This window comes from Mesoplodon bidens (genome assembly GCF_964165515.1).
Source record: "Mesoplodon bidens genome assembly, chromosome: 10".
Classification (NCBI taxonomy): Eukaryota; Metazoa; Chordata; class Mammalia; order Artiodactyla; family Ziphiidae; genus Mesoplodon; species Mesoplodon bidens.
In genome coordinates this window covers 432,725-458,767 of record NC_138172.1, presented here as the reverse complement: position 1 = coordinate 458,767, position 26,043 = coordinate 432,725, and the positions used below count along the sequence as shown (strand labels likewise).

The window sequence follows — 26,043 nt, the reverse complement described above, 5'->3', positions numbered from 1 at the left end:
ACAAATGACGGGTTGTGCAAGGGCTCTGAGAACATGTCACAGTCTGGGCTGATGGCAGAGTGTGGTCCAAAACTGTCTGCAAGGGGCCCTGGGCCCGGCTCCCAGAGGGCGTTGCATCTCCCTGCCCAGGCCTCTGGGGAGAAGTGCCATGCCATGCGGGTGGCCTACAGCTGTGGGCTGTGGAGGGGGTCCCACGCTGCCCCTGGCGGGCATCCTTCTCCTGCCTTTTCGCCCCTCGCTCACTGTCTCCGCCCCTCCTCAGCCCCGCCTTCCGTTCTGCATCTCCCTTGGCCACTTACTAAGATGTGGGCTCCAGCAACTCACGACTTCTCTGGGCCTCAGTTTCCTTGTCTGTGTAATGGGGACAATCCAAGTAGCTCAGAATCAGAAGGCTACCGTGCGGTTTCAATGAGTCAATACAGGCCAAGCGGCAGCACACTTTCTGTCCGTCCTTCCTTACGTCGCTGCCTGTGCACGTGCCTTCTTGCGCAGGGCGGGGCTCTAGGTGGCCGACCAGGACCTTCCTTGAGAACAGAGCACGCCTCTGCTCTTCCGGCTCATCAGGGAGTCCACACTAGGCATTTCCGCTCTATGTAACCCTCCAGGGTTCACGCCATGCGCTCATACCTGTTTCCTCCGTGAACCCGAGACGGGCTTGACCTGTTTAAGAGGAGAAATCCAGACCTGGAGCGAGGGTTGCTGAACGGGGAGACGTCCTGCGGGGGCCGGACCCCGCGGTCCCGAGGCGCCCAGGTGCGCTGGCGCGGGCGGCGGGGACGCACCTGCGTCCAGGTGCGCGGAGAAGAAGCGCCTCGCGCCGCCCGCTTCCCGAGCAGCCACTGCCACCTGACGGCCGGCCGCAGAAGTGACGCTGGGCGGGCCCCCACGCGAGGGCGTCCTTGCGGCGCTGCTCGGCAGGCGGACGCGCCGAATCCCGGCAGGAATCCTCCAGCGGTGCCAGGCCCCGGGCCCTGCTGCGCGGGCGCTGAGAGACGAGCGCGCCTGCGGCAGAGGAATCACCTCCGGGAACCGACCGCGGAGAGCGCAGCCAGTCCGCCCAGCGGCCGGCGAGCCCTGGTCCCGCGCTGCGCTCCAATCCGCCGCTCGCTCTGGCTTACAGCTGCTCTGCATCTGAGGCTGCACCCTTCCCGGCCCAGTTGTCCAAGAATCCCCGGGCCGTGCGGGAACGGCACCTTCCGGGCCCGAGCCCGACATCTCCCCGCGGGGACCCGGGGCTGGCGCGGTGGGCAGGCCGCCCCCAGCGGGCTCCGCCCTCCCCGCGGAGTTACCTTCGGGGCCGGAGCCGCCTTTCCCGCTGGGACCTGAGGGAGGCCACGCGCTGTCGGCGAGAGGCTCTGCTTTCAATAACGGCAGAGAGTCCTCCGCCCCTTCCCTGGAGGGCTGGGGGCCGCGGTGCGAATGTGCCACCATCCCCTCCTGACCCTGTTTACTAAGGACTCTGGAGCGTAGGCATTTCCAAGGCAAAGAAACTGTTGACACCTCTTCTAAAAAAAAAAGACAGTCGGACCTGCCGGCCTGACTTCCGTTTATGTAACTTAAAGAAACTCAGAAGGTTCCGCCTGAACAGGCATTTCCATGACTCAGACCTCCCCGCTACCTTTCCCGGCTGCTTTCTGGAAAGAGCAACGCCAGGAAACGGGCGGGGGCAGCTCTCCCTTGACTTGAGTGGCCCAGCCTGACCCTCTGCTGCCTCCACGCCTGGGAGGGGAGAGTGAGTCTCTGCTCCAGCAGGACCTGAATCCCACTCTGGTGGGTCCCTTGGCTCAGGGGAGCCGTGCTGGGCTGACCAAAGGCTCCTCCACGTGCGGAAAACAGGGAGAGAAGCACAGCGAAGTCTGAACGACTCAGAACACCCGGAGTGGAGAAAGAGAGGTTCCCTTCTGCTACCTTCTGAAATCCTTGTTTTCTTTCCCCGTGGGAGACTGTTGGCAAAAGAAGCCCCGGTTTTGTCCCCTCCCTGTGTGCATGTCCTTGGTGATGGGACTGCAGCCGGTCCTGTCAGGAGGAGGGCAGGGCACCTCTCTCTGGCCCTTTGGTCGAGAGGAAGTCGCAAAAGAGAAGGTGTTCTGGTTCCCAGCCAAGGCCTCTGGAGGCCTTGCGTGCTTCCTGTCTCTCAGAGATCTGTGGGCCTGCCTGCTGCGGGATGAGTCACCCAGCTGTCCCAGCTGAATCTCCGGATGTGCTAGGAAGCTGCGCGGAGAGGAGTGAGGCCGCACGCTGACTCAGGGCTGACTCACAGCTGACACGGCAGCAAGCCCCGCAGAGCCCGGCTCAGAAGGGCAGAACCCTGCCTCCTCAGACCACGAGCACCGAGGGCTGTTGATGAAGGATGGTTCCTTACGCAGCAGCAGCTAACTGACACACCCGCTGCCTTTATTTTTCTGCCCGTCCTGGGCCCACTCAGTGTCACCCAGCTGGGTAGCCACGTCTCTGGGTTATTCCCCCACTCTCTGCCCTCTGGGGCTCCGTGATAGGAAAGCAGCCTCCCACTAAGGGAACTTTACAAACACTGGGTGTCCGCGGAGGCCGGGTTGGTCAGCCCTCTGCACTGAGGAGCAGCAGGGGGCTGCTGCCCAGGCTCCGGTTTTTTCCCGAACATTTTCCTCCTTCTCTTTGAAACAACTGCTCTGTGAGATGGCGGATTGGCTGGAGCATTTCTTCAAGGATTAGCTCCTCATTTAGGTGGAGGAGATCCTCAAATAACTTCTTGAGAAATGCTCTGTGCAGGGTCAACCTCCTGAGTCCTTCTATGTCTGAAAACACCTTTGCCTTTAAACATTGGCTTATTCTAGATGTCTAGGTGCAAAATTAATGTTCCTCACAAATTTAGAGGTGGTGTTCCTTTTCCCCCCAGCACCCAGAGTTACTGGTGAGGCATCTGACGCCAAATGCATCCCCCGCCGCACCCACCTTTTTTGGAAGCTCGTAGGATATTTCCATTATTCTTGATATTCTGAAATTTTGTGCTGCTGTCTTGTGGGTCTTTTTGATCCGCTATGCTGGGCACTCAGAGGGCCCTTCTGGCCTGAAGGCTCATGTGCTGGGAAGTTGTCTCCTATTATTACTATTATTTTCCTATTTCTGTCCCTTTTTCTCTGTCTATATTTTTGGAGCTTCTATTGGACAGACATTGTAACCTCACGGATTGGTTTTTTTGGTTTCTTATCTTCTTTCATATTTTCTGCCTCTTTATTGTGCCATATTGTGGGAAATTTTCTTATACATAGACACGTGTGTATACATAGAAATATATAAGTGTAGATAATAATTATGTAATATATATAATTCATATCATACTTATATATAATATACATAATAATTTATATTATGTACAGTATTTTTATATATAAATAAGTTTTGGCAACGATACATCAAATTTCTAAGAGTTCCAGTTTTCTAATTGTTTCTTGTTTTATTTATTCGTATTTTCTTTATTTAACAACTTAATTCACATGCCATGAAATGCACCCATTTAAAGTGTAAATTCAAAGGCTTTTAGTATATTCACAGAGTTATGCATCCATCGCCATGATTTTAGAACATTTTTTTCTCAAGAAATATCCTATAACCCTTAGCCCGCCCTCCCCATGCCTCCCTATTTTCTCCCCTGCTGCCCAGCCCGAGGCAACCACTAATCTAGTTTCTGTGTCAATGTCTTCTTGGCTCTGTCATCTGATTTCTTGAATCCGACTTCAATGAATTAAGGACTTACAAGGGATAAGAGGTGATTAATTAGGCTGTTTCCTGCCCCAGGAGACAAATATGGAAGAAAAAGACAAATATATGTTGAAAATTAAAGGATAGAAAACGATATGTTTATAAATACCAACAAAAGAAAGTAGATTGGGCCACAGTAATATTTGGAAAAATAGAATTTAACGACTGAAGAGTTAACAAGGACAAAGAAGGATATTTTACGATAAAAAATATACTCCATTAACAAATTATGAGTCGTGAATTTTTCTGCACCTAACATCATAATCCTGAAATATTTTTGTTAAGATGCTTTTTATTGCAAGTAACAAAACCCACAACTTGAGCTGGCTTCCATAATAAAGGGAATTGAAGGGAATTGCAGTGCTGATTCTGGAGAAGGCAGTACCCCAGAGGGAAGGGCCCGAGACCCGAGTCTGTCCCTCCTCCGACATCTGTGTGGCCTTGGGAAGATCCTGTTCTCATCTCCATCCTTAGCTGTCTCACCTCTCAGGTGGAGACAATGATCTCTCCTTTCTGGGGCTGTTGGGAGGAGTAAATAATGAAACTTCACACAGGTACTGATTGTGGGCTTACCAGGTGCCAGATGCTGTCTTAAGCACTTTATGTGTATTGACTCTTGTAAATTCACATCCACCCTTTGAGGTAGGAACTGGTATTAGTCTCATCCTATGACTGTTGTCTCAGACCACTGACTAGGAAGCAGTGGGGCTGGGATTCTGAGCCAGGCTGTCTGGCTTCAGAGCCTGTGCTTTTTCAGAGCTTAATTAAAATACAGTTTCCTAAAAACAGTGTCATAGTTCTGAAAGGCCCCACCAGTGAAGCTTTGATGGATCAACTAGATGTAAGGCCATGAACAGGATACAAAGGAAAACCCAGGAAGCAGGGAAGCAGAAAGAAATGTGTTATCCTTTCTCTCAGTGACCCAGCCTCTGGCCAAGGAGAGGACCGGAGGCTGAGGACGGGGAGGGGACGGGATGTTTCATCGTAAGGAAGCCTGTGAAACTCTTAAATTTTGAAAACTAAGGTTAGAGGCATCCTCAGGGCCAAGTAGATAACAAATTTGGCACAAGGGTGTTGAGGACAATAAACCTAAGTTGAAGCTGTAGGCAGCCCTTTCTCCTTACTATCATATTTGTAGCCATAAAGCCAATTCCACAGTAAAGTAGGTAATACTTAGAAAGGAACCTGCAAGGGGCTGTGAGTGATTGGTCAGCAGGAGACCTGGATTGACCTCAGCCTGCCTGAGAAATGACCTCAGGCGTCTCCCTCTCATACTGCCCCCTAGAAAAAGCTAGATTTGCTGGATGAGGGAGAACATCTAGGCTGAGTAAACAGAAAATGCAAAGACCCTAATGCGGGACTGTGTTTGACGTAACTGAAGCACAGGGAGAAAGCCAGTGTGGCTGAAGCACTGGGAACCACAAGGTGTCAGGAGATGACCCCTGCGAGGGACCAGGCCACGCCTGCTGGTCTTGTGGTTGAATATCTCTCTTTACTGGGGTTTAATACATTCATCCTACATCCACAGGGGGCTGTAAGTCATGGTGAGCAAGTTAGCCCTGAGATCCCCCACCCAGCCACCCAAATGATGGATACAGGATTCCTGTTCTGGCACAGATGACTTCAGGGTCCCTTTATTAGAAGTGCCTCCAGAATTCTATGTAGTATGGGACTGAGGGGTAGCGACCTAGGAAATTCCTTTAAAAACTTGGTAGAGATAAGAAACACAGTAGTATTTTTATTTACTTTGCTGGATATAAGCTTTAAAAAATAGCCATCTTTCCTAAAGATGGTTTTATTTATTCACTCTTTCCAAAGATTGAGACATCCATCCTCACTGAAGACCATATATCTATTTTTAAGGTGGCCTAAAGGGGTTTGTGGAGTGGAAGTAAGTCCTCCACAAGGGTCACCCCTGGGAGGTCACACGGAGACTGGGCGGTCCCGCGGTGCGCGTACCAACGTTGGGATAACAAGACCACACAGCTCGGCACCCGCCCCTTTGCGAAGGGCAGGCAAGTCCCCACAGAGGCCGAGCAGAGACCTAGTTCGCATGCGCCGGGGGCGGAGCCGGGGCGAGCCGGGGCGGAGCCGGGGCGAGCCGGGGCGGAGCCGGGGCGAGCCGGGGCGGAGCCGGGGCGAGCCGGGGCGGAGCCGGGGCGGAGCCAGCGGCCGTTGCAGGGCGTGGGCGGCACTCGGGGTCCCTGCCTAACTTTCGTCTGCTCTCCCGGAGCCGGTGTCTCCTCTCCGGGCAGGCCCGGCCCAGCCGGGAGTGACACCGCGGCCCTGGCGCAGCTGCCGCCGCAGCCGCCGCCGCCCTCGCGGGCGCAGACGTCCCCGGGACCAGCGAGCGGCGCCGCCCCCAACCGCCGACTGGGCAATATCCGCGGCGTATCCGTGCCGCGGTCGTCGCCCGGGCGCCGGGCCCGCCTGTCCGCCCCCGGGACCAGCCGCCTGTCTTCCGCGGCCCGCGAGGAGCTTCGGCGCCGCCTGCTGGGCCTTATCGAGGGCCACCGAGTGGTCATCTTCAGCAAGAGCTACTGTCCGCACAGTGCGCGGGTAGGCGGGTAGGGGCTTCCAGGCCCACTGGTCCGTCGCCTCCGCGACCCCCCACCCCTGCCCGGGTCCGCTGGTCCGTGTCCGCCCGCTCCCCGGGCCTCGGGCCCGTCCGTTCCGCCCTCGCCCGCGGACCCTGTCTGGAAAGCTACACCGGCCCCGCCGTCCTCGGCTGGGCCACGCGGTCCTGCCTTCAGCCTCCGGACGGGCCTGCGGGCGAGAGCCGCTGTCCTGCCCTGGCCACGAGCCTGGTGGACGTGGGCGGGGGATCCGGAGGGAATAGGCCTCACCGGTCCTGTTCTGGGAGGAGAGCAGCGGGGAGAGGCCGGCGCTGGTCCCGTCCCGACCGCGTGCCCCTCATCCTCTTGGCGCCTCAGCGGCAGTTTGGGCCGGACTGCACGCGGCCCCTCACTGCACCTGTGTTGTGAGTTTGAGCAGTGATCCTCTGGAAGACAGACCCATCTGTATGGTTGCACTTTGCGTATTTGAGCTATACTTCACGTTATTGAGAGTCGAAATAATACGCGGAAGATGCACAAGCATAAACTGTTGGGATAGGTGCGTGAAATTACGATTTTCAATCTTATTTTCAGATTTCCATTGACTTATACGTTGTTCAGGCAAACGTGTATCCCGCACGTGCTCCTTCCAGTTTCTCTAGGAAGACCACACTCCGGCAGGAGCCTCCTGATCCCCTGGTTCATACCACCCCCCCGCCCCCCCACCTCAACCAGGGTGACCACTAGCCAGAATTCCTTGCTTTTCCTTAACAGTTTTGCCGCCAAACATATGTATCGTTAAACCGTACCTTGTTCCTTTTGGCTTGTTTTGGTACTTTATGTTAAGTAGAATCATGCATTTGTATTCTGCACTTTTTTCCTTCAGCAGTTATGTTTTAGAGATTGATGCATGTTAGTACCTGTAACTGGGGTTTGTTCATTTTCATTACTGTAGTCTTCCCTAGGATGACTCATAACCACAGTGTATCAGTTCTGCTGTTTCTAGTTTGCTCTTCAATACAACATGGTTATGCCTATTCTTACCGTATGGCCCGGTGCACGTACACAAGACTCGCTATTTTAGAGTAGGCTTTTTTTTTTTTTTTCTGCAGTACGCGGGCCTCTCACTGTTGTGGCCTCTCCCATTGCGGAGCACAGGCTCCGGACGCGCAGGCTCAGCGGCCATGGCTCCTGGACCCAGCTGCTCCGCGGCATGTGGGATCTTCCCAGACCGGGGCACGAACCCGTGTCCCCTGCATCGGCAGGCGGACTCTCAACCACTGCGCCACCAGGGAAGCCCTAGAGTAGACATTTTGAAGCTGAACGGCTGGCCCACAGAGGAAGCATGATTTCTTCCTTAACGAGGTGATACCAAAATGTTTTTCCACGTGGTCTTACCACTTACCCCGCCGCTGGCAGGGTATTAACAGTTCCCATTACTCTACATCCTTGCCAACTGTTGATATATTTAATTATTGCCATTCTGGCATTTATGAGATGGTATTTCATTGTGGCTTTAGCTTTGCATTTCCCTGATGACGTTGAACATCTTTTCACGTGTTTACGGGTCATTTGAGCTTCCTCTTCTGCAAAACGTTCAGATATTTTGCTTATTTCTCTATTAGGTTGTTTTATTTATTTATTGTTACTGATTTATAGGCGTTCTTTATGTATTTTGGATACTAGTCCTCTGGTGATATGTATTGGAAAATCACCCAGATTTGGCTTTTCTTTTTACTCTCTTTTGGGGATCTTTTGGTTAACTGAAGTTTGGAAGTTTAATGGTTGACTATCACTCTTTTTCTTTTCTGGTTTGTGCTTTTTGTGTCTTATTTAAGAAACCTTCTTCTTTAATTCCACCTGGACTTGAAGCTGAGGACGTGTGGGGATCCAGTTCATTTTTTCCTTTATAACTTGTCAGTTGTCCCTGCTTCATTTTTTGGAGAGTCCATTCTTTCCACGGTGGTTTGAATGCTCACTCATCACCTCTCAGGTTCTCACATATGTGTTGGTCTCTTTCTAGCCTCTGTCTTCTTTCTCTACGTATTTAAGTAGTCCTTTGGAGCTTATAAAAGGGCCAAGCGGTCAGAACTGTGCCTGGCCACTGCTGTGTCACTGGGGCCTATAGTAGTATGAGGCAGGTAAGTGAGCTGAGTGAATAAACAGCCTTAGATTGTTCCGGTCAAACTTTTGCTGACACAGAAAATCTTAGGACAGATGATTTTCTGTTCTGTGTGTGTCACCCCTTCCAACAACGTGGCCACTACTTTGAGTCCTGTTACATAATTGGACAGCTCCGTTTACTGGAACTTTAAAAAAATTGAGCCGAAATCTGTCTCCCTGAAACATTTACTCACTTTTGGAGGTGATTGTTGCTCCAGTGCACAGAATTAAGAATCTGGCTTCTACTTGGATGGCAGATATTTCAGTATTTTCCCTGAGTGTTTTTCTTTCCTGGCCAAGCTTTTCATGTGTTTATGTCATTTGTCTCTACATGTGACCCTTCGCTAAATGGATTGTGCAATAGTTTGACCATGAACCGCTTAAATGTGTCACCCAGACTGGACACCGTATTCCACATCCCTACCTGTGCAGAGTCAGGTAGAGAGGTTTGTTCCTTTATTGGGCCGCTAATGTCATTCAGCAAGTGTTACTGGGTGCCTAGTGTTTTGGGCTGCAGAAATGAATAAACTGTGGCCTTGCCTCCCGAGAACTCGTGGTCTAATGGAGCTGTGATCAGCCAGTTCTCAGGTACCCAAAGAAACGCGTGTGCAAGACAGGTGCTATGGGAATGAGAGACAAAAACAGCTGCTTCTGTGGGGATCAGAAAAATTAAGGACGTGATGTTTAAGCTGGTCCTTGAGGGATCAGGTGGATGTAGGCAAGGAATAGCATCTAGCTGAGGAGTTCCTATAAGCAAAGGTAGGACATGATGCCATGAAAATAGTGGGGCTGAACACAGGGTGTATGAAAGGGAATCAGGAGAGTAAAGTGGCAAATGGCCAAACTTCAGTTTCTCAGCAGTATTGAGATCTAAAATGTGTGGTGTTAAGCGTGGACTTCATGATGTCAGACTTGTGAGGAGTGAAAGGGTCTGGCCTGTGACCTGGAATCTGGCAACCGTGTGTGGAGTGGGCTGCACGTGCGGGCACCTGACCAGGCGGGAACTGCCTGTGAGCCACATGCAAGACCACGGCCCAAAGGAAATAGTGAAAAACACGCCCTCATGTTTTAGCCCCTTCCCCACATTAACTGTAAGCCATGTTTTCCCCAGCCCTTAATTCATACATCTGTGGATTAAAAATGTATACTTCCATTGGTTAGCTTTTGTGTTCTGTAGTAAAATACACGTAGCATAAGGTTTACCGTTTTAACCACTTTAAGTTCAGTGGCGTCAAGCACATTCGCGTTGCTGTGCAGCCATCACCACCAGGCGACCACGGAACTGTTTTCATCTTCCCCAGCTGACACTCTGTCCCCATTAAACAGTAACTCCCCGTCCCCCCTCAGCCCCTGGCCCCACCATCTGCTTCCCGTCTTAGGAATGTGACTCCTCTAGGGACCTCACATAAAGGGAATCGTACAGTGTTTGTCATTTCCCGACTGGCTGATTTCATTTAGTCTGATGTCCTCAGAGTTCATCTGTATTGTAGTATGGGTCACAGTTCCCTTTTTAAGACTGAATACTATTCCACTGTCTGTATAGACCATATTTTCTTTATCCATTCATCCATCAATGAACAAGTGGGTCACTTCCACCTTTTGGCTACTGTGACTATTGCTGCTGTGAACATGGGTGTACAAATATCTGTTTGGGTCTCTTTTCAGTTCTTTTGGGCTTATACCCAGAGGGGGAATTGCTGGCTCATATGGTATTTCTATATATTTTTAATTTTTTGAGGAACCACCATACTGTTTTCCATAGGGGCCATACTATTTTAAATTCCCACCAGCAGTGCACAAAGGTTCCAGTTTCTCCACATCCTGGCCAACACTTATTATTTTCTGTTTTTTATACTGTTTTTGTTTTGATAATAGTTATCCTAATGGGTGTGAAGCGATATCTCATTGTGGTTTGATTTCCGTTTCTCTAATGATTAATGATGTTGAATATCTTTTCACATGATTATTGACCATTTATTAATGGACAGTATCTCTTTTGGAGAACTGTCTATTCAAGTACTTTGTCAATTTTTAAATTGGGGTTTTTCTTGTTTGTTTAGTTTTAGTTCTCTATATATTTTATATGTTAACCCCTTATCAGATATGTGATTTGAAATATGTCTCCAATTCTGGAGTTGCCTCTTTCCTCAGTTGATAGTGTTCTTTAATGCACAAAATTTTCAACTTTCATGAGGTCTAATTTCTCTGTTTTCTTTTGCTGCTTATTCCTTTGGTGTCATATGCAAAATACCACCAAATCCAATGCCATAGAGCTTTTGTCTTTTTTTTTTTTTCTAGGAGTTTTATAGTTTTAGCTCTTACATTTAAGTCTTTAATCCATTTTGTGTTGATTTTTGTATATGGTGTTAGGTAGGGGTCCAACTTCATTCTTTTGCATATGGATATCCAGTTTTCTCAGCTCCATTTATTGAAAAGATTGTCATTTCCCCATTGAATGGTCTTGACACCATTGCCGAAAGTTATTTGACCTTATATGTGAGCCTTTATTTCTTGGCTCTCTATTTTCTTCTGCTGCTCTTCATGTCTCTCTTTATGCCAGTACCACACTGTTTTGGTTACTGAGGCTTTGTAGCAATTTTTGAAATCAGGAAGTGTGAGACCTCCAACTTTGTTCTTCTTTATCAAGAATTTTTCAGCTATTCAGGGCTCTTTTGAGATTCTATATGAATTTTAGGATGGATTTTTCTATTTCTGCAAAAATCACTGTTGGGATTTTGATAGAGATTAGATCACTTTGGGTGGGTAGTATTGAAATCTTAACAATATTAAGTCTTCTAATCTGTGAACATAGGATTTCTTTCCAGTTATTGGTATCTTCTTTAATTGTTTCAGCAGTGTGTTGTAGTTTTTAGTGTACAAGTCTTTGCCTCCTAGTTAAGTTTATTCCTAAATGTTCTTCATGATATTGTAAGTGGAATTATTTTTTAAATTTCTTTTTTTTGGATTATTCATTATTAGTATATAGAAAAACAGCTGATTTTTTGTGTTGATTTTGTATGCTAAACTTTCCTAAATTTTTTATTAGTTATAACAGTATTTTGTACAATCTTTAGGAATTTATACATATAAGATCATTTTATCAGTGAACAGAGATAATTTTACTTTTTTTTTCCAGTTTGGTTGCCCTTTATTACTTTTATTTTTTGCCTTATTTTTCTAGCTAGGACTTCCAGTACTATATTGAGTGCAAATGGTGGAAGTGGGCATCCTTGTCTTGTTTCTGGTCTTAGTGGAAATGCTTTCAGTCTTTTGCCATCAAGTCTGATGTTAGCTGTGGGCTTTTTTATATGGCCTTTATTATGCTGAGGTAATTTCTTTCTATTATTAGTCTGTTGAGTGTTTTTATCATGAAAGGGTGTTGAATTTTCTTAAATGCTTTTTCTGCATCCATTGAAATGATCATGTGGGTTTTTTTCTCTTCATTCTGTTAACGTGGTGTGTACTACATTAATATATGTTTGTATGTTGAACCACCCTTGCATTCTAGGAATAAATCCCACTTGATCATAGTGTATAATAGTTTTAATACTCTGTTGAATTCCTATTGCTAGTATTTATTTTGTTGAGGATTTTTCAGTTAATATTTATGAGGGATATTGGTCCATTGTTTTCTTGTGGTGTCTTTGGCTTTGGTATCAGGGCAATGATAGTCTCATAGAATGAATTTGGAAGTGTTCCCTCTTCAGATTTTTGGGAGAGTTTGAGGAGGATTGGTGTTCACTCTTCTTTATATGTTCAGTAGAATTCACCAGTGAAGCCATCTGGTCCTGGGCTTTTCTTCATTGGGAGGCTTTTGATTACTGATTCAGTCTCCTTACTAGTTACAGGTGTATTCACCTTTTCTACTTATTCATGATTCAGTCTTAGTAGGTTCCATGTTTCTAGGAATTTATCAGTTTTATCTAGGTTATCCGAGTTGTTAGTGTTAGAGTGTTCAGAGTACTGTCTTGTAATATTTCTGTAGAAACAGTAGTAATGTTGCCTCTTTCATTTCTGATCTTAGTTATTTGAGTCTTCTCTATTTTTTTCTTAGTCAGTCTAGCTAAAGGTATGTTGATTTTGTAGATCTTTTCAAAGAACCAACTATTGGTTTTGTTAATTTTCTATATTGTTTTTCTATTCTCTATTTTGTTTATCTCTGCTCTTATTTCCTCTCTTTTGCTAGCTTTGAGTTTAGTTTGTTCTTTTCCCAGTTAAGGTGTAAAGTTAGGTTGTTGATTTAAGGTATTTCTTCTTTTTTAATGTAAACATCTATAACTGTAAGTTTTTCTCTTATCACTACTTTCACTGCATCCCGTAAGGTTTGGTATGTTGTGTTCTCATTTTCACTTGTCAAGATAGTCTGTGATTTCCCTTGTGACTTCTTCTTTGACTTATTGTTTAAGAGTGTGATGTTTAATTTCCACATATTTGTGAATTTTCTAGTTTTCCTTCTGCTCTGATTTCTAGTTTCATTCTACTGTGATAAGAAAAGATACTTTATATATTTTAATCTTTTTATTAAGACTTCTTTTGTGACCTAGGCTATGATGTATCCTGGAGAATGTTCCATGTGTACTTGAGAAAGATATGTATTCTACGTTTTTTGGTGGAGTGTTATGTAATGTGTCTGTTAGGTCCAATTGGTCTATTGTGTTCTTTCAGCCCTCTGTTTCCTAATTCGTCTTCTGTCTGGTTGTTCTATCCATTTTTGAAAGTGGAATATTAAAGTCTTCTACTATAATTTAGTTCTATCCGTTTCTTTCTTCAGTTTGGTTAATGTTTGCTTCATATATTTAGAAGCTCTGAGGTTTGGTGTATATATTTTTATGATTGTTATGTCTTCTTGGTAAATTGACATACAATGTCCTTTTAACATATAATGTGCTTTTTGGACTTCCCTGGTGGTGCAGTGGTTAAGAATCTGCCTGCCAATGCAGGGGACACAGGTTTGATCCCTGGGCTGGGAAGATCTCACATGCTGTGGAGCAACTAAGCCCCTGTGCCACAACTCCCGAGCCTGTGCTCTAGAGCCCACGAACCACAACTACTGAGCCCACGTGCCACGACTACTGAAGCCTGTGCAAGCTAGAGTTCGCCTGCCTCAACTACTGAGCCTTCATGCTCTAGGGCCCACGTGCTACAACTACTGAGCCTGTGTGCTACAACTACTGAGGTCCATGTGCCTAGAGCCCATGCTCTGCAACAAGAGAAGCCACCACAATGAGAAGCCCACACACCACAAAGAAGAGTAGCCCCTGCTCGCCGCAGCTAGAGAAAGCGCATGCACAGCAACAAAGACCCAACGCAGCCAAAAAGTATATATATAAATAATAATAATAATAAACTATATAATGTCCTTTTTAGTCTCTTATACCAGTTTTGGTGTAAGGTCTATTTTGTTTTATATTAGTATAAACATTCCAGCTCTCTTTTGGTTACTATCTGCTAGGCATGGCTTTTCCATCCTTTCAGTTTCAGCCTGTGTGTGTCCTTAGCTCTAAAGTGAGTCTCTTCTAGACAGCATAATGTTGGATCCTGTCTTTTTATCCATTCTGTCAGTCTATGTCTCTTGTTTGGGGAGTTTAATCCGTTTACATTTAAAGTAATTACTATTAGGGAAGGACTTGCTTTTGCCATTTGGGTCTTTGTTTTGTGCGTAGCTTACAGTTTTTGGCCCTCATTTCCTCTCTGACTGTCTTCCTGTATGTCCAGTTGATTGTTTGTAATGATACTTTTTGACCCCCTTCTTGTTTCCCTTGTGTATATTTTGTAGGTATTTTTGTGGTTACCATTGGAATTACATAGACCGTCCTAAATACATGATCTATTTTAAACGGATCGCAGTTTAACTTCCATCACATACAAAACCTCTACTCCTTTAAGTTCTGACCCCTCCCCCTTCATCCCTCCATGTTATGTCACAAATTGCATCTTTATATATTGTGTATCCATAGACTTACAGTTGTTTGCTGACTTACGTCTTTTAAATCCAATAGAAGAGTAAAAAATGTAATTATAAGCTAAAATTACAGTACTACTGGTCTGTATGTTTGTATATGTTTACCTTTATGTGAGAACTTTGTATTTTCCTATGGCTTTGCATTCCTGTCTAGCATGCTTTCGTTTCAACTTGAAGGGCTGCCTATAGCATTTCTTGCAAGACAGGTCTAGTATTAATGTTCTCCCTCAACTTTTGTTTATCTGAGAAAGTCTTAGCTTCTCCCTCATTTTTGAAGGACTTTTTTTTTTGTTTTTTGGCCAGATATAGAATTCTTGGTTAATAGTTGTTTTTTTTTTATTTTTGGTTTTTTTCTTTCAGAACTTTAAATATATTATCCAGCTCTCTCTGGCCTATGAGATTTCTACTGAGAAATCCACTTATAACCTTAATGAGGATCACTTGTAGGTGACGAGCTGCAGTTCTCTTGCTACTTTCAAGATTCTCTCTTTGTCTTTGGTTTTTGACGTTTTGATTATAATGTGTCTTGGTGTGAGTCTTTTTGTGTTTATCCTTCTTGGGGCTTGTTAAAATTTATTTATTTTATTTATTTATTTTCGGCTGCATTGGGTCTTCATTGCTATGCGTGCACTTTCTCTAGTTGCAGCGAGTAGGGGCTACTCTTGTTGCGGTGCGCAGGCTTCTCACTGTGGTGGCTTCTCTTGTTGTGGAGCACGGGCTCTAGGCACTCGGGCTTCAGTAGTTGTGGCGCATGGGCTTAGTTGCTCCACGGCATGTGGGATCTTCCTGGACCAGGGATTGGCAGGCAGATTCTTAACCACGATGCCACCAGGGAAGTCCCCTTCTTGGGGTTTTTTGAGCTTCTTGTATGTGTATATTCATGTCTCTCCTCAAATTTGGAGAGTTTGGGGGCATTAGTTCTTCAGATAAGCTCTCTGCCCCATTTCTTCTTCTGCAGCTTCCATAACGTGTATATTGTTTAATGGTGTCCCTCAAGTCACTTGCTCCATGTTCATTTTTCTTCTTCCCTTTTCCTCCTCAGACCTAATCATTTCAAAGGGCCTGTCTTCAAGTTTGGTGCTTTTTTCTTCTCTCTGGTTGAGCCTGCTCTTGAATTCATCTAGTGAATTTTATAATACATTGATTGTATTTTTCACCTTCAGAGTTTCTGTTTGGTTATTTTTATCTCTTTGCTGATATTTTCATTTTATTCATATATCATTTTCCTGATTTCCTTTAGCTCTTTGTGTTTTCCTCTTTGGGCATATTTAAGACAGTTGTTTTCAAGTCTTTGTCTAGTAAGAATGAAGTCTATATGTGTTCAGGGACATTTTTGGAGATTCATTTTTTCCTTTGAGTGGGCCATTTTTTCTGTTTCTTTGTATGCATGTGATCTTTTCTTGAAAATTTGGCATTATAAATACGGCCACCTCTCCCAGTCTTCACAGACTGGCTCCAAGTTAAGGAAGACTTGTCCTAACCAGTGCAGCATGGAGGCCTAAGCTCTTCTGAGGCCTTTTCTGGACATCTTCCCTGGGTCTGTATGTGTGCTTTTCACTCAGTCTCAGTTAGGCTTCACCAAGACCAGTCCTTCAGGCAGCCCTCACGTGGGGGCGAGGGCCTCTCTGCTCTCTCCACGCTGTGAAAGAGACCGGGGGCCCAGGCTGCTGCTCCCCTCTTACTGTGCTGTGCAGCACTGGGGAGATGGAAGGTGCCACAGAATTCTCTCCCATTTAAATGTGGCTCTTTCTTTACTGAGCATTCACTTGGTTGCTGTAGGTCTCTGACCAGTTTCCAGAGCTTCACTGAGTTCTCTTACTTTGACATCGTTTAGCTTCTTGGATTTAGATTGCAGCTTTTCATCAAATTTGGGATATTTTTGTGAATCTCTTCAAATATTTCTTCTGCCCTTTTCTTTCTGTCTCTTACTGGTTTTCACACCATGCGTACATTGTGCTTCATGCAGTCCCATATTTCTCTAAGGTTCTGTCCTTTGTCTTTTCTCTCTGTGGTTGAGGCTGCATAATCTCCACTGATGTGTCCTCCGCTTTGCTAATTCTGCCAGTTCACGTCTAGTGCTGAGATACTATCGTGGGATTTTGATTTTGGTTACTGTACTTTCCCATAATTTCCAGTTGGTTCCTTTATATGATTTCTGTCTCTTTATTGATATTTTCTACTGGATGAGACATCAGCATCATACCTTCCTTCATATCTCCTGAAGCATACTTTTCTCTGGTTCCTTGAATGTATTTACAGTGGCTGCTTTGCCAGTTCATCATGCTATCTGGGACCTCTCAGAGGCAGGTTCTCGTGCCTGCTTTTCTTCCTGTGTATGGATCCACTTTCCTGTTTCTTTGTGTGTCTGGTAATTTGTTTTTGTTGAAACCAGGACATTTTAGGTAATGTATGATAGCAACTCCAGATACTGGCCCCCTCCTTCTCTGTGGCTTGTTTTTGCTTGCTTGTTTATTTCTTTGTAGTGCGTTGGCTGGATTATTTGGGGGAAGTTTGTTTCCACCTGAAGATGGAGCCTCCCATGCTCCTCAGAGGTGCAGCCTTGGGTCTGCGCAGCCACCCTGGGATAACAGGGGTTTAGCTAGCAGGGCTCTCGCTGGGCATCTGTGTTATATTTTCTGACCCTCTCAGTGTCATGCCAGGTGTTAGGCTCCACTAATTGCAGGTTGGTTGCTCTGCTGTTTTTGACAATGCCCTGGTGTGTAAATTGTTCCATTTGCTGATCTAATTAAATCTGGGCCCCTTTGCAGCTGTAGTTTTTGAGGCAAATTTGCAGTTTGTTCTGACCCTAGAAGGGTTGTTGTTCGATCTGTCCTTCCCTGGCTTTCTGGTAAACCAGCTGGCTACAGAGGATGGAGCTACCAGCCTACCCTTAACTGCTCACCACTGAAATCTCCATTGTTTCAGTTGCACCTTTAGACTTGAACTTCCCCACAGTCTGTTTCGAATAAAGCCCATTCCTTTAGGTAGAGTTTTGGAGCTCTCTGGTCTTGTAGTTTACCTCTTGCCCTGAGCAGAGTCTCCGAGACCTTGCTCCAGAGCTGGGGTGGGGACAGCGAGCCCCTTGTCTTGGATGGACAACCTGCTTTATGGGCAGCTCTGGTGAGGCGGTGGCCTCTCCCAGCCTGGAACCTGGCCCCACCAGTGGGCTGGGGCCAGGGGGATCAGGGCCCCGGCGTTTTTGCCTGGGATAGAAATTTGGATTTATTAGTGGGGGTGGTTGAAGGAAAGGAGCTTTTCCCATGTTGCTGGCCACGCTGCCCGGGAATATAGCCTCTGCCACTCAGAGCTGTGGGGAGATTGGGAAATGGTGGTGGCCTGACCCTTCTGGTGGCTGGGATCTCAGGGAACAGGCAGTCTCGTTCCCTTGGCCGCGTTTACCTGAAATGGAGCTTCCATCACGCTGACGGGGGCAGAGGAGGGAAGGTGCAGGTCACAGCTCAGGTGCCTCAGACTCCGCTCTTACTGACATCTAGTAGATTTTCTTCAATAAATGTTTCCTTATTTGCTGTGTGCCCTCAATTTCGAGAGACTTTAAGTGGCTCTTTTTAAACACGTTCCACCAGTTGTGGACGTTTGCCAGGGAGCACTTCTGCCAAGTTCCTCACGCCTCCATCCTGGAATTGGAGCCCCTGGGCTTTACCTTAAGGGCTGAGGGCGTTGAAGGGTTGGAGCCCTGCTGAAAGCTGACCTCATCAGCTGCAACCTAGAGAGCCCCTAGGAGGGAGCTGAGAAATTCCCGTGGTGGGTATCACTGGCTGAGGACAGCGACTGTGGGGAACTGGAAAGATGAACTAGCTCCATGTAGAGGACTGTCGAGACTTAGTAATTAACGGGATGGATGAGGGGTTCGTGAGGGGAGGAAGACACTGCAGGAGAGTGAAGCGCTGGAATGACTCACAGTCCGCGCTCTGCAAAGTTCTCGAAACGCAGATCAGCATGCAGGGCCTGCGTTTGCGTGTCTGACGGCTCCTAGTGATGCCCACGCTGCTGGTCCCCCATCTGAGTAGCAGGGACCTAGGGTTTTGTGTTCAAGCAACTGGCGAATGGTGACAGGGTGGAATTGTCCATTTCCCCTACTGGAGGGCAGGGATGGTGTTTTTCTCATTGTTGTATCTTGAGTAGGTAGAACAATGGGTGACCTCTATAGTAGGTGTGTGGTGGATGAGTATTTGTTGAATGGCTTAATGACTGTTGACAGAAAACGCAAAGAGGAAAAGTGATGTGGGAACAGATGAATTTTATTTGGGGCATGCTGCACGTGAGGTACCTGTGTCAGCCAGGTGGAGAAATATTGCTCGTCCTGAGTTCAGAAAGGGGATTTGGGCAAAAGTTACAGATTTGGAAATCGAGAATGCAGATTGTAAAGGAAGGAAAGAGGTGGGGTGAGGTTTTCCTGGGAAGATGCATAGAGGAGGGGGGAGAGCATAGACCAGAGATGGGGTGAGGTTTTCCTGGGAAGATGCGTAGAGGAGGGGGGAGAACGTAGACCAGAGGTGGGGTGAGGTTTTCCTGGGAAGACGCGTAGAGGAGGGGGGAGAACGTAGACCAGAGCTCATGTTCCTGAACATCTGTTGTGAACACCCCTTGTCACTATGCCCATATTTCATAGCTCTGTCTAACCGTTGGGAGAGTAAACCTTAGGTGCATTTTTGTTGCAGGTTAAAGAACTCTTTTCTTCTCTGGGAGTTGACTGTAACATCTTGGAACTTGATCAAGTTGGTAAGTAGAATGACTAGTACACGTTGTTGTTTGTAATAAACGTCAACAAGACTGACTTCTTTCCCTTTGCCTCATTCAATTCCATTTACTCCTGTCTCTCGCTTAGATGAGCTGATTTCATCTACATTCAACCCCACAGAGAATGAACCTGTATATGAAAATAATCTGCGTAGATTTTTTTTGTTTATGTTTTTTGCATTTGAGGGGAGGGACTAGAAGGAAGATGTATAAGCCAGTAAGCTGGAAGTCCTTCAGGCATTTCAGATGTGTCTGCCAACTTCCTAGCACAGTAGATGAAGCTGTGATAAATGAAGTGAATCTGCCCCTGTTTCCTGAGGGTATTACCCCGTGAGGGGCAACACGTCAGTTTTCCAGCTTTATGCTTTTGAATTCCTGTCATCTGTGCACTTTACACGTGCATGTGTTTTGCAGGAGTGGGAGACGTCATGGTGAACAAACACCTGATCTGAGCCTTCATGGACTTCACCCCTCCTTTTAGCCAGGTCACTTTAATAAGTGGAGTATTCTAGAATCTTTGAAACTTTTCTAAAGAGTATCCCAAGTAGGGTGCGTGAAGTACTTATGGCCCAGTTCTATTTTTAGGGACTATGATCATAAAGATTTTTCAAATGTAATTATAGGAAATATTTTCTGAGTTACCACTGTTAAAGCAGATCTTATTTTATGTTTGCTCTTTAAAGAGGATTCTTATCTGTCTCTGCCTAGTCATTGGATTATAAATCAAATTCTAATTTAGAAGTGTTTATTTTAAAAAGAGTCAGTAGGGCTTCCCTGGTGGCGCAGTGGTTGAGAGTCCGCCTGCCGATGCAGGGGACACGGGTTTGTGCCCCAGTCTGGGAAGATCCCACATGCCGCGGAGCGGCTGGGCCCGTGAGCCATGGCCGCTGAGCCTGTGCGTCCGGAGCCTGTGCTCCGCAACGGGAGAGGCCACAATAATGAGAGGCCCACACAACGCAAAAAAAAAAAAAATGGAGTCAGTAGACTGGTCTTTATTCTTTAAGGTTCCTTTTGAACACCTGAGTGTTTTCCCCTCTCGAGTCATCATTTATAAAGTTTTATGATATGTTGACCTTTGTGGGTGCGCAAACATGGGTGTCTGAGTGTCCTAACACTTCAGCTCAGCTCCCAAAGGCTTAGAACCTTTGCAGTGTTTTACATATTTAATCTTTTATTCCGTAGATGATGGGGCCAGTGTTCAAGAGGTGCTGTCGGAGATCACTAATCAGAGGACCGTGCCCAGTATCTTTGTGAATAAAGTGCACGTGGGCGGATGTGACTGAACTTTCCAGGTAATGACAGTATCGTGTGTTCTGGAATGCTGTTGGTTCAAATTTTGTCTTAAAAAAATATTTAAAAGGGGGAGGAGATGGTGTTTAGAAGTCTATTCATTTGTGTCTTTTGGAGCTTGTAAACTCAAAAGCCTATAGGATGGTTATCAGATCATCTTGATTCCTTTAATGGAAATTAGCTTTTCTACGAATTCAAGCTTCAGACGCTGCGCAGGAGGAGGTTTTGAGTGAGGTTGCAGGACAGACCTGCTCTCCTCCTCCTGAGGGGACGGAGACGAGGCCTCTTCCCCCCTCAAGGTTCAGTGAAATGAGCTCAACACGCACATCCTGGTCCAGGGCGCACAGGACTCCTACCAAGGCTGCTGACCCTGCGAGCTGTGCAAAGCTTTGCTTGTTTGGTTCCTAGAATGCAGAAATGAACAGGAATCATTCGGTGAAGTAGATAAAAATTGTTATTTATTAAATAAGGTCTGTATTTTAACTAGTTGTGTGCTTTTATTAAAATTCTGCTCTTGTATCCTTTACGTGCGTAGGCAAATGGTAACAATCAGGGATTGATTAAATACTTATATTTAGATTTCAATTCAGGATCATATTTTTGTCGGGAAAAACGATTGTCTACGTTGTATGTTAATCTGGGATTGGCCTTGTTATCTAGTGACAGCCTGCTCTGTCTGTCCTGGAAGCTATAACCCAGCTCACGTGGTGGTACGTACCACAGCTCATAGCCTCGAAACTCCTTTGGAGTTGCTGATCTTGCCAGTCCTAGCTGGGAAGATGCTGTCAGAGTGTGGATCTGGGGCTGTAGAGATGTCAGTTCTACTTCGAGACTGCAAGACTCTCCCTTGGACAGCAGCTGTTTAGGAGGTGGATTTCCCTACGGGCCCCTAGGAGTCAGGAGGCCACCCGGCTTTGGGACCATGCACAAGACATCTGCTGGGTCTTTGGTCGTGTGGCACTTCCGTTGCGCTCCCAGGTTGAGCCCGTTCGAAAGCCGGTGTGTTGGGACTGAGGAGCCGACTTCGCACAGACAGAACTATTGTTTAGTCACATGTGGAGCCTCCGACCTCATCTAAGCTGCTTCTGACCACAAGGAGGGCCAGGTGGACAAGAGAATGTGCTGCAGGGTCAGCCTCCTGACCAGAAGAAGCAAGTTGTTTGTGTTGCATAGGAAGTTGCAAGATTGTGACAGAAAAAACAAGTTGTTTGTGTTGCATAGGAAGTTACAAGATTTAGGTCAATTTACGAGAAACCAGGAAAAACTTCAAAGTGCATGTCCTGCTGATGATGCATGAGAATTGTTTTCAAAGTGAAGACTAGTACCAGTGAACAAAATATAGAGGATCTTGAAAAGTGGTGCTTGGCTATTTAACTGCACTTAGTTATTCTGTAACTCAGGTTTATCTGCTCTCCACTCGAAAGCCAATATCAAGAAGCAAGTGTTAGTAGAAAGGAAAGTTGCTTTAATCAGAAAAGCCAGCCATCTGGGGAGAAGGCGGACCCATGTCCCAAAACCAACTTGGAAGATTCTGCTTGGCCATGAACGTTTTTAAAGGGAAAAGGGAAATAATCTCAGTTAATCATTAAGACAGGAGGTCAGATTCTTCGTCATTTCTCCATTGTGTGCAGACCTGCTGACTTCTCCTGAGCTTCCTTTGGATGCCATCTTGCCCACGTGGTCCCCCTGCAGATTTGCTAAGGGGGGAAGATGGGCATAGAGAGCCAGTCATTCTTTACCTACTTAATCCTTCATTCTTACTCCTTTTAATTCAGGAAAGGAGTCAACAGGTCCAGCGAGGTATTGCGTGCATTCAGTAGAGCAGAAATCAGGAGCTAGTTTAAATGTTACCTATGATCTCAGTTTTACAGTTAAGGTCTGAGGAAAGCAGAGATGAGCAAACAGAAAAGGGCAGCAGAGCTGCTTACAAAATGACCTTGTCTGACGTGGATATAAGGCCATGACCTCCCCATCATTGGACACATGCCTCACTATTGGGTGATAACCAACAAAATATATGTGCTTTGGCATCTGTTCTAACTAGTTGGACCCAACTGAATGCCATCCAGGTAAACTGACAGTTCCAACTTACATAAATTGTAGGTCAACTGTTTTTATAAAAGAAATTTATGCTGATTAAGCATAGGGTACAAAGAAATAATTTGAAAGCAAGTCATACTGTGTTCTGTCCTTTGATTAACCCTCAGGCACATCAGAGTGGTTTATTACAGAAGCTCCTTCAGGAAGATCCAGCATATGATTACGACCTCATTGTCATTGGTGGTGGCTCTGGCGGCCTTGCGTGTGCTCAGGTATGAAGAAAATGACACCCGAAGATAATTTTCCTGGTGATTGCCATGAGCATTTCTTCTGCTACTTAAAAAAAAAGCCATTTATGCTGTTCCAGTCTACTCTGTTTTTTTTTTGTTTGTTTGTTTTTGTTTTTTTTTTTTGCGGTACGCGGGCCTCTCATTGTTGTGGCCTCTCCTGTTGCGGAGCACAGGCTCTGGACGCGCAGGCCCAGCGGCCATGGCTCACGGGCCCAGCCGCTCTGCGGCATATGGGATCCTCCCGGACCGGGGCACGAACCCGTATCCCCTGCATCGGCAGGCGGACTCTCAACCACTGCGCCACCAGGGAGGCCCTACTCTGTTGATGTCATAGCTGGTTTAATGAAGAGGAAAAGCTGGGTTTCATCACAAACACAGTCATCGTTTAGGGGAGAGAGAAATCGGGGGAGTGTCAGGAAAATGACAAGATCTCTGTCTGTGGCTGTTTTCGTAGGAAGCTGCCGTTTTGGGGAGGAGCGTCATGGTGCTGGACTTCGTGGTCCCGTCGCCCCAGGGCACCTCGTGGGGTGAGCTGCTCTTCCCACCGTCACGCGGCAGTGGTTCTCTGTCGGCTCAGTCTCCCTCAGTCCTCCCAGCACTCTTGAGTGTAACCCACCTGTTTCAGGGTTGAGGAAACTAAATCTCCAATCACACTGTTAACAAGAAGAGACACTGGAAGAATAATAGGAAAAGAATTAAGGAAGACTGTGCGAAAGGGAAAAATGCCATGACCCCAGTATTCCAAAACTTCTGCCAGAATAATTTTTGTGCACACGCATGGATGTTTTCACACAGTCTTGGTCACACAGTGGTGTGTGCCCCCCGTTGTGCTCGCCTGAGTTGGCCATGATGCTTTTCTGTGTTTCTGCATTGATTTTATCACGGACCCCAGTGGCTGCAGGATGGTCAGTTGAGTTAGTGTGTGTGGTCATCCCAGGTCCGTTTAATGTAACGCACAGCAAGCTCCCAGCCTGGGACTTTGCTGTAGACAAGAGTACTCGCCTGTCCACGCTCTTTTCCCTGTAGCATAGAAGGCACAGGTTTTGTGCTGGGTGTTTTCTGTCTATGCTTCGGTCCATCCCCGTTGTCTGTACCCTGCTCTCCCCACAAACTGGTGAATTGGCCGCGTGCCCTCTGGCTTCTGCTGGGCCGTGGCCATCGGGGTAACGGGAAGAGCAGAGGAGGAAGCGTAGGGCAGGGTCTCCAGGCCCGCTGGGCACTGCAGGCTGGTTCTCCCCCCGTGGTCCAGCTTTGGCAGGTGGCACTGGCCCCATTGCTTACCCCTTCACGGGGCTGCTGACAGCCCCCCTTCCACCCACTGCTCTTCCTGCCACACCCTGTAATGATTCCTACCCTCTCCTCAGTTCCCCAGCTGGAGTGTCATCTGTTTCCTGCCAGAACCCTGACAAAATGGGAAAGTTGGTTTTTGTTTTTGTTTTTTTTAATAAATTCATTTATTTTATTTCTGTCTGTGTTGGGTCTTCATTGCTGTGCACGGGCTTTCTCTAGTTGCAGTGAGCGGGGGCTGCTCTTCGTTGCGGTGCGTAGGCTTCTCATTGCGGTGGCTTCTCTTGTTGCAGAGCATGGGCTCTAGGCGCGCGGGCTTCAGTAGTTGTGGCACGTGGGCTCAGTAGTTGTGGCTCGTGGGCTCTAGAGCGCAGACTCAGTAGTTGTGATGTGTGGGCTGCATTGCTCTGCGGCATGTGGGATCTTCCCAGACCAGGGCTTGAACCCTTGTCTCCTGCATTGGCAGGTGGATTCTTAACCACTGAGCCACCAGGGAAGCCCCGGGAAAGTTGCTTTTTAAAGTTCAAGTTTACTCAAAAAAATTTAGCCTGGAATTTCATACATTAAAGGTAATCCACCTCAACTTTGCTCGTATGGTTGGAACGCTTGTCTTTCTTCTTCCTTCCTCTGCCCCCGTCCCCTCTCCTGTCCAGAAAGAGCCCGCTTAACCTGCACACCAGGAGAGATGTCCTCTCAGAGGGCTCTTCTGTTTATAGCCCCGTGTTGTTGAAGGACCCAGAGTAGATGTTACCTGGCAGCTGGCAGTGGACCTGTGCTGGCTCAGAGGAGGACTCAGGTTTGCAGAAGCAAAGGCTGGAGGCTACAGTCTTGGCCTCAGTGCAGCGTGGGCCTAATTAACCTGACGCGGTTCTGACCACTTTGTGGGTCAGACTCAAGTTGAAGTTTCGGACTCTGTCCCCAGAAAACCGTTCACATGCACATCCATGTTTTGCACATCCCTGGGCCTCCTTCATGGACCCTCGGTCAACAAGTTTGGTGAATCATTTCGTGTTGTTGTGGGGCGTGATGGTGACCCCATGACCGTCAAGTTTGTCATTTCCACGTTTTAATAACACCCACTCTGCACGTGCGCAAAACCACACACACACACACACACAACGTTACAACTGTGACTTTCTCTCTCAGGTCTTGGTGGCACTTGTGTGAACGTCGGCTGCATCCCTAAGAAGCTGATGCACCAAGCCGCCCTTTTGGGCCAGGCACTAACTGACTCAAGGAAGTTTGGCTGGGAGTACAATCAACAAGGTGGGTGATCGCGTGTAAAAATATAGATGGGGAGAAAAGAAGAAAGAATGAGTTCCTTAGAAATTCTTGCTATTTACATTTCTGTAGTTTAGTTTTATGGGGGGTTTTTTTGGCTGCGCTGTGCAGTTTATGGGATCTTAGTTCCCCGACCAGGGATCGAACCCGGGCCCTCGGCAGTGAAAGCGTGGAGTCCTAACCACCGGACCGCCAGGGAAGTCCCTGTAGTTTAGTTTTAAATTAGTTTAATAAACACTTGTGAAGAGCCCACCGTGTGCCAGCCAGGCCCAGAGAACTCAAAGATGGTCGGTTGAAACCTGCTTTCGTGGGCCTTAGTGCTTAGGGAGGGCGTGGTTGCAGCCTCGGCCATTTCAAACCCTTAGCAGAGTGTGAGAGGGAATAATCACTATTTTCAGATTTCTTTCAAATATAAAGAAAACAGAATAGCAAGGGTCATTGTGTGGATTTTATCCATTGCTGTGAGGACATTTTCTCTTTTATCAGTGTTTATGTATGTGTGGTTAATGAAAATGGAAAACAAATTCACCAATAAAAACCTATTGGTGGGACTTCCCTGGTGGTCCAGTGGTCAGGACTCTGCACTTCCACTGCAGGGGATGTGGGTTCGATCCCACATTGGGGAACTAGATCCCGCGTGCCGTGCGGTGTGGCCAAGAAAAAATAAATCTGCAAAACA

General features: G+C 46.8%; 1 protein-coding gene across 1 annotated transcript in view; it reads left to right on the top strand.

Annotated features, from left to right (window-relative positions):
• Positions 1–26,043, top strand: part of TXNRD3 (thioredoxin reductase 3) — a gene marked incomplete at its 5' end in the record, with an annotated part of 58,850 nt that overhangs the window by 8,613 nt on the left and 24,194 nt on the right. Inside the window, 8 exon segments of the mRNA XM_081246468.1 lie at positions 670–1,243; positions 5,768–6,297; positions 19,098–19,158; positions 20,359–20,456; positions 20,460–20,468; positions 22,674–22,778; positions 23,251–23,323; positions 25,230–25,349. Of these exon segments, the coding sequence (XP_081102594.1) occupies positions 670–1,243; positions 5,768–6,297; positions 19,098–19,158; positions 20,359–20,456; positions 20,460–20,468; positions 22,674–22,778; positions 23,251–23,323; positions 25,230–25,349 (1,570 nt within the window).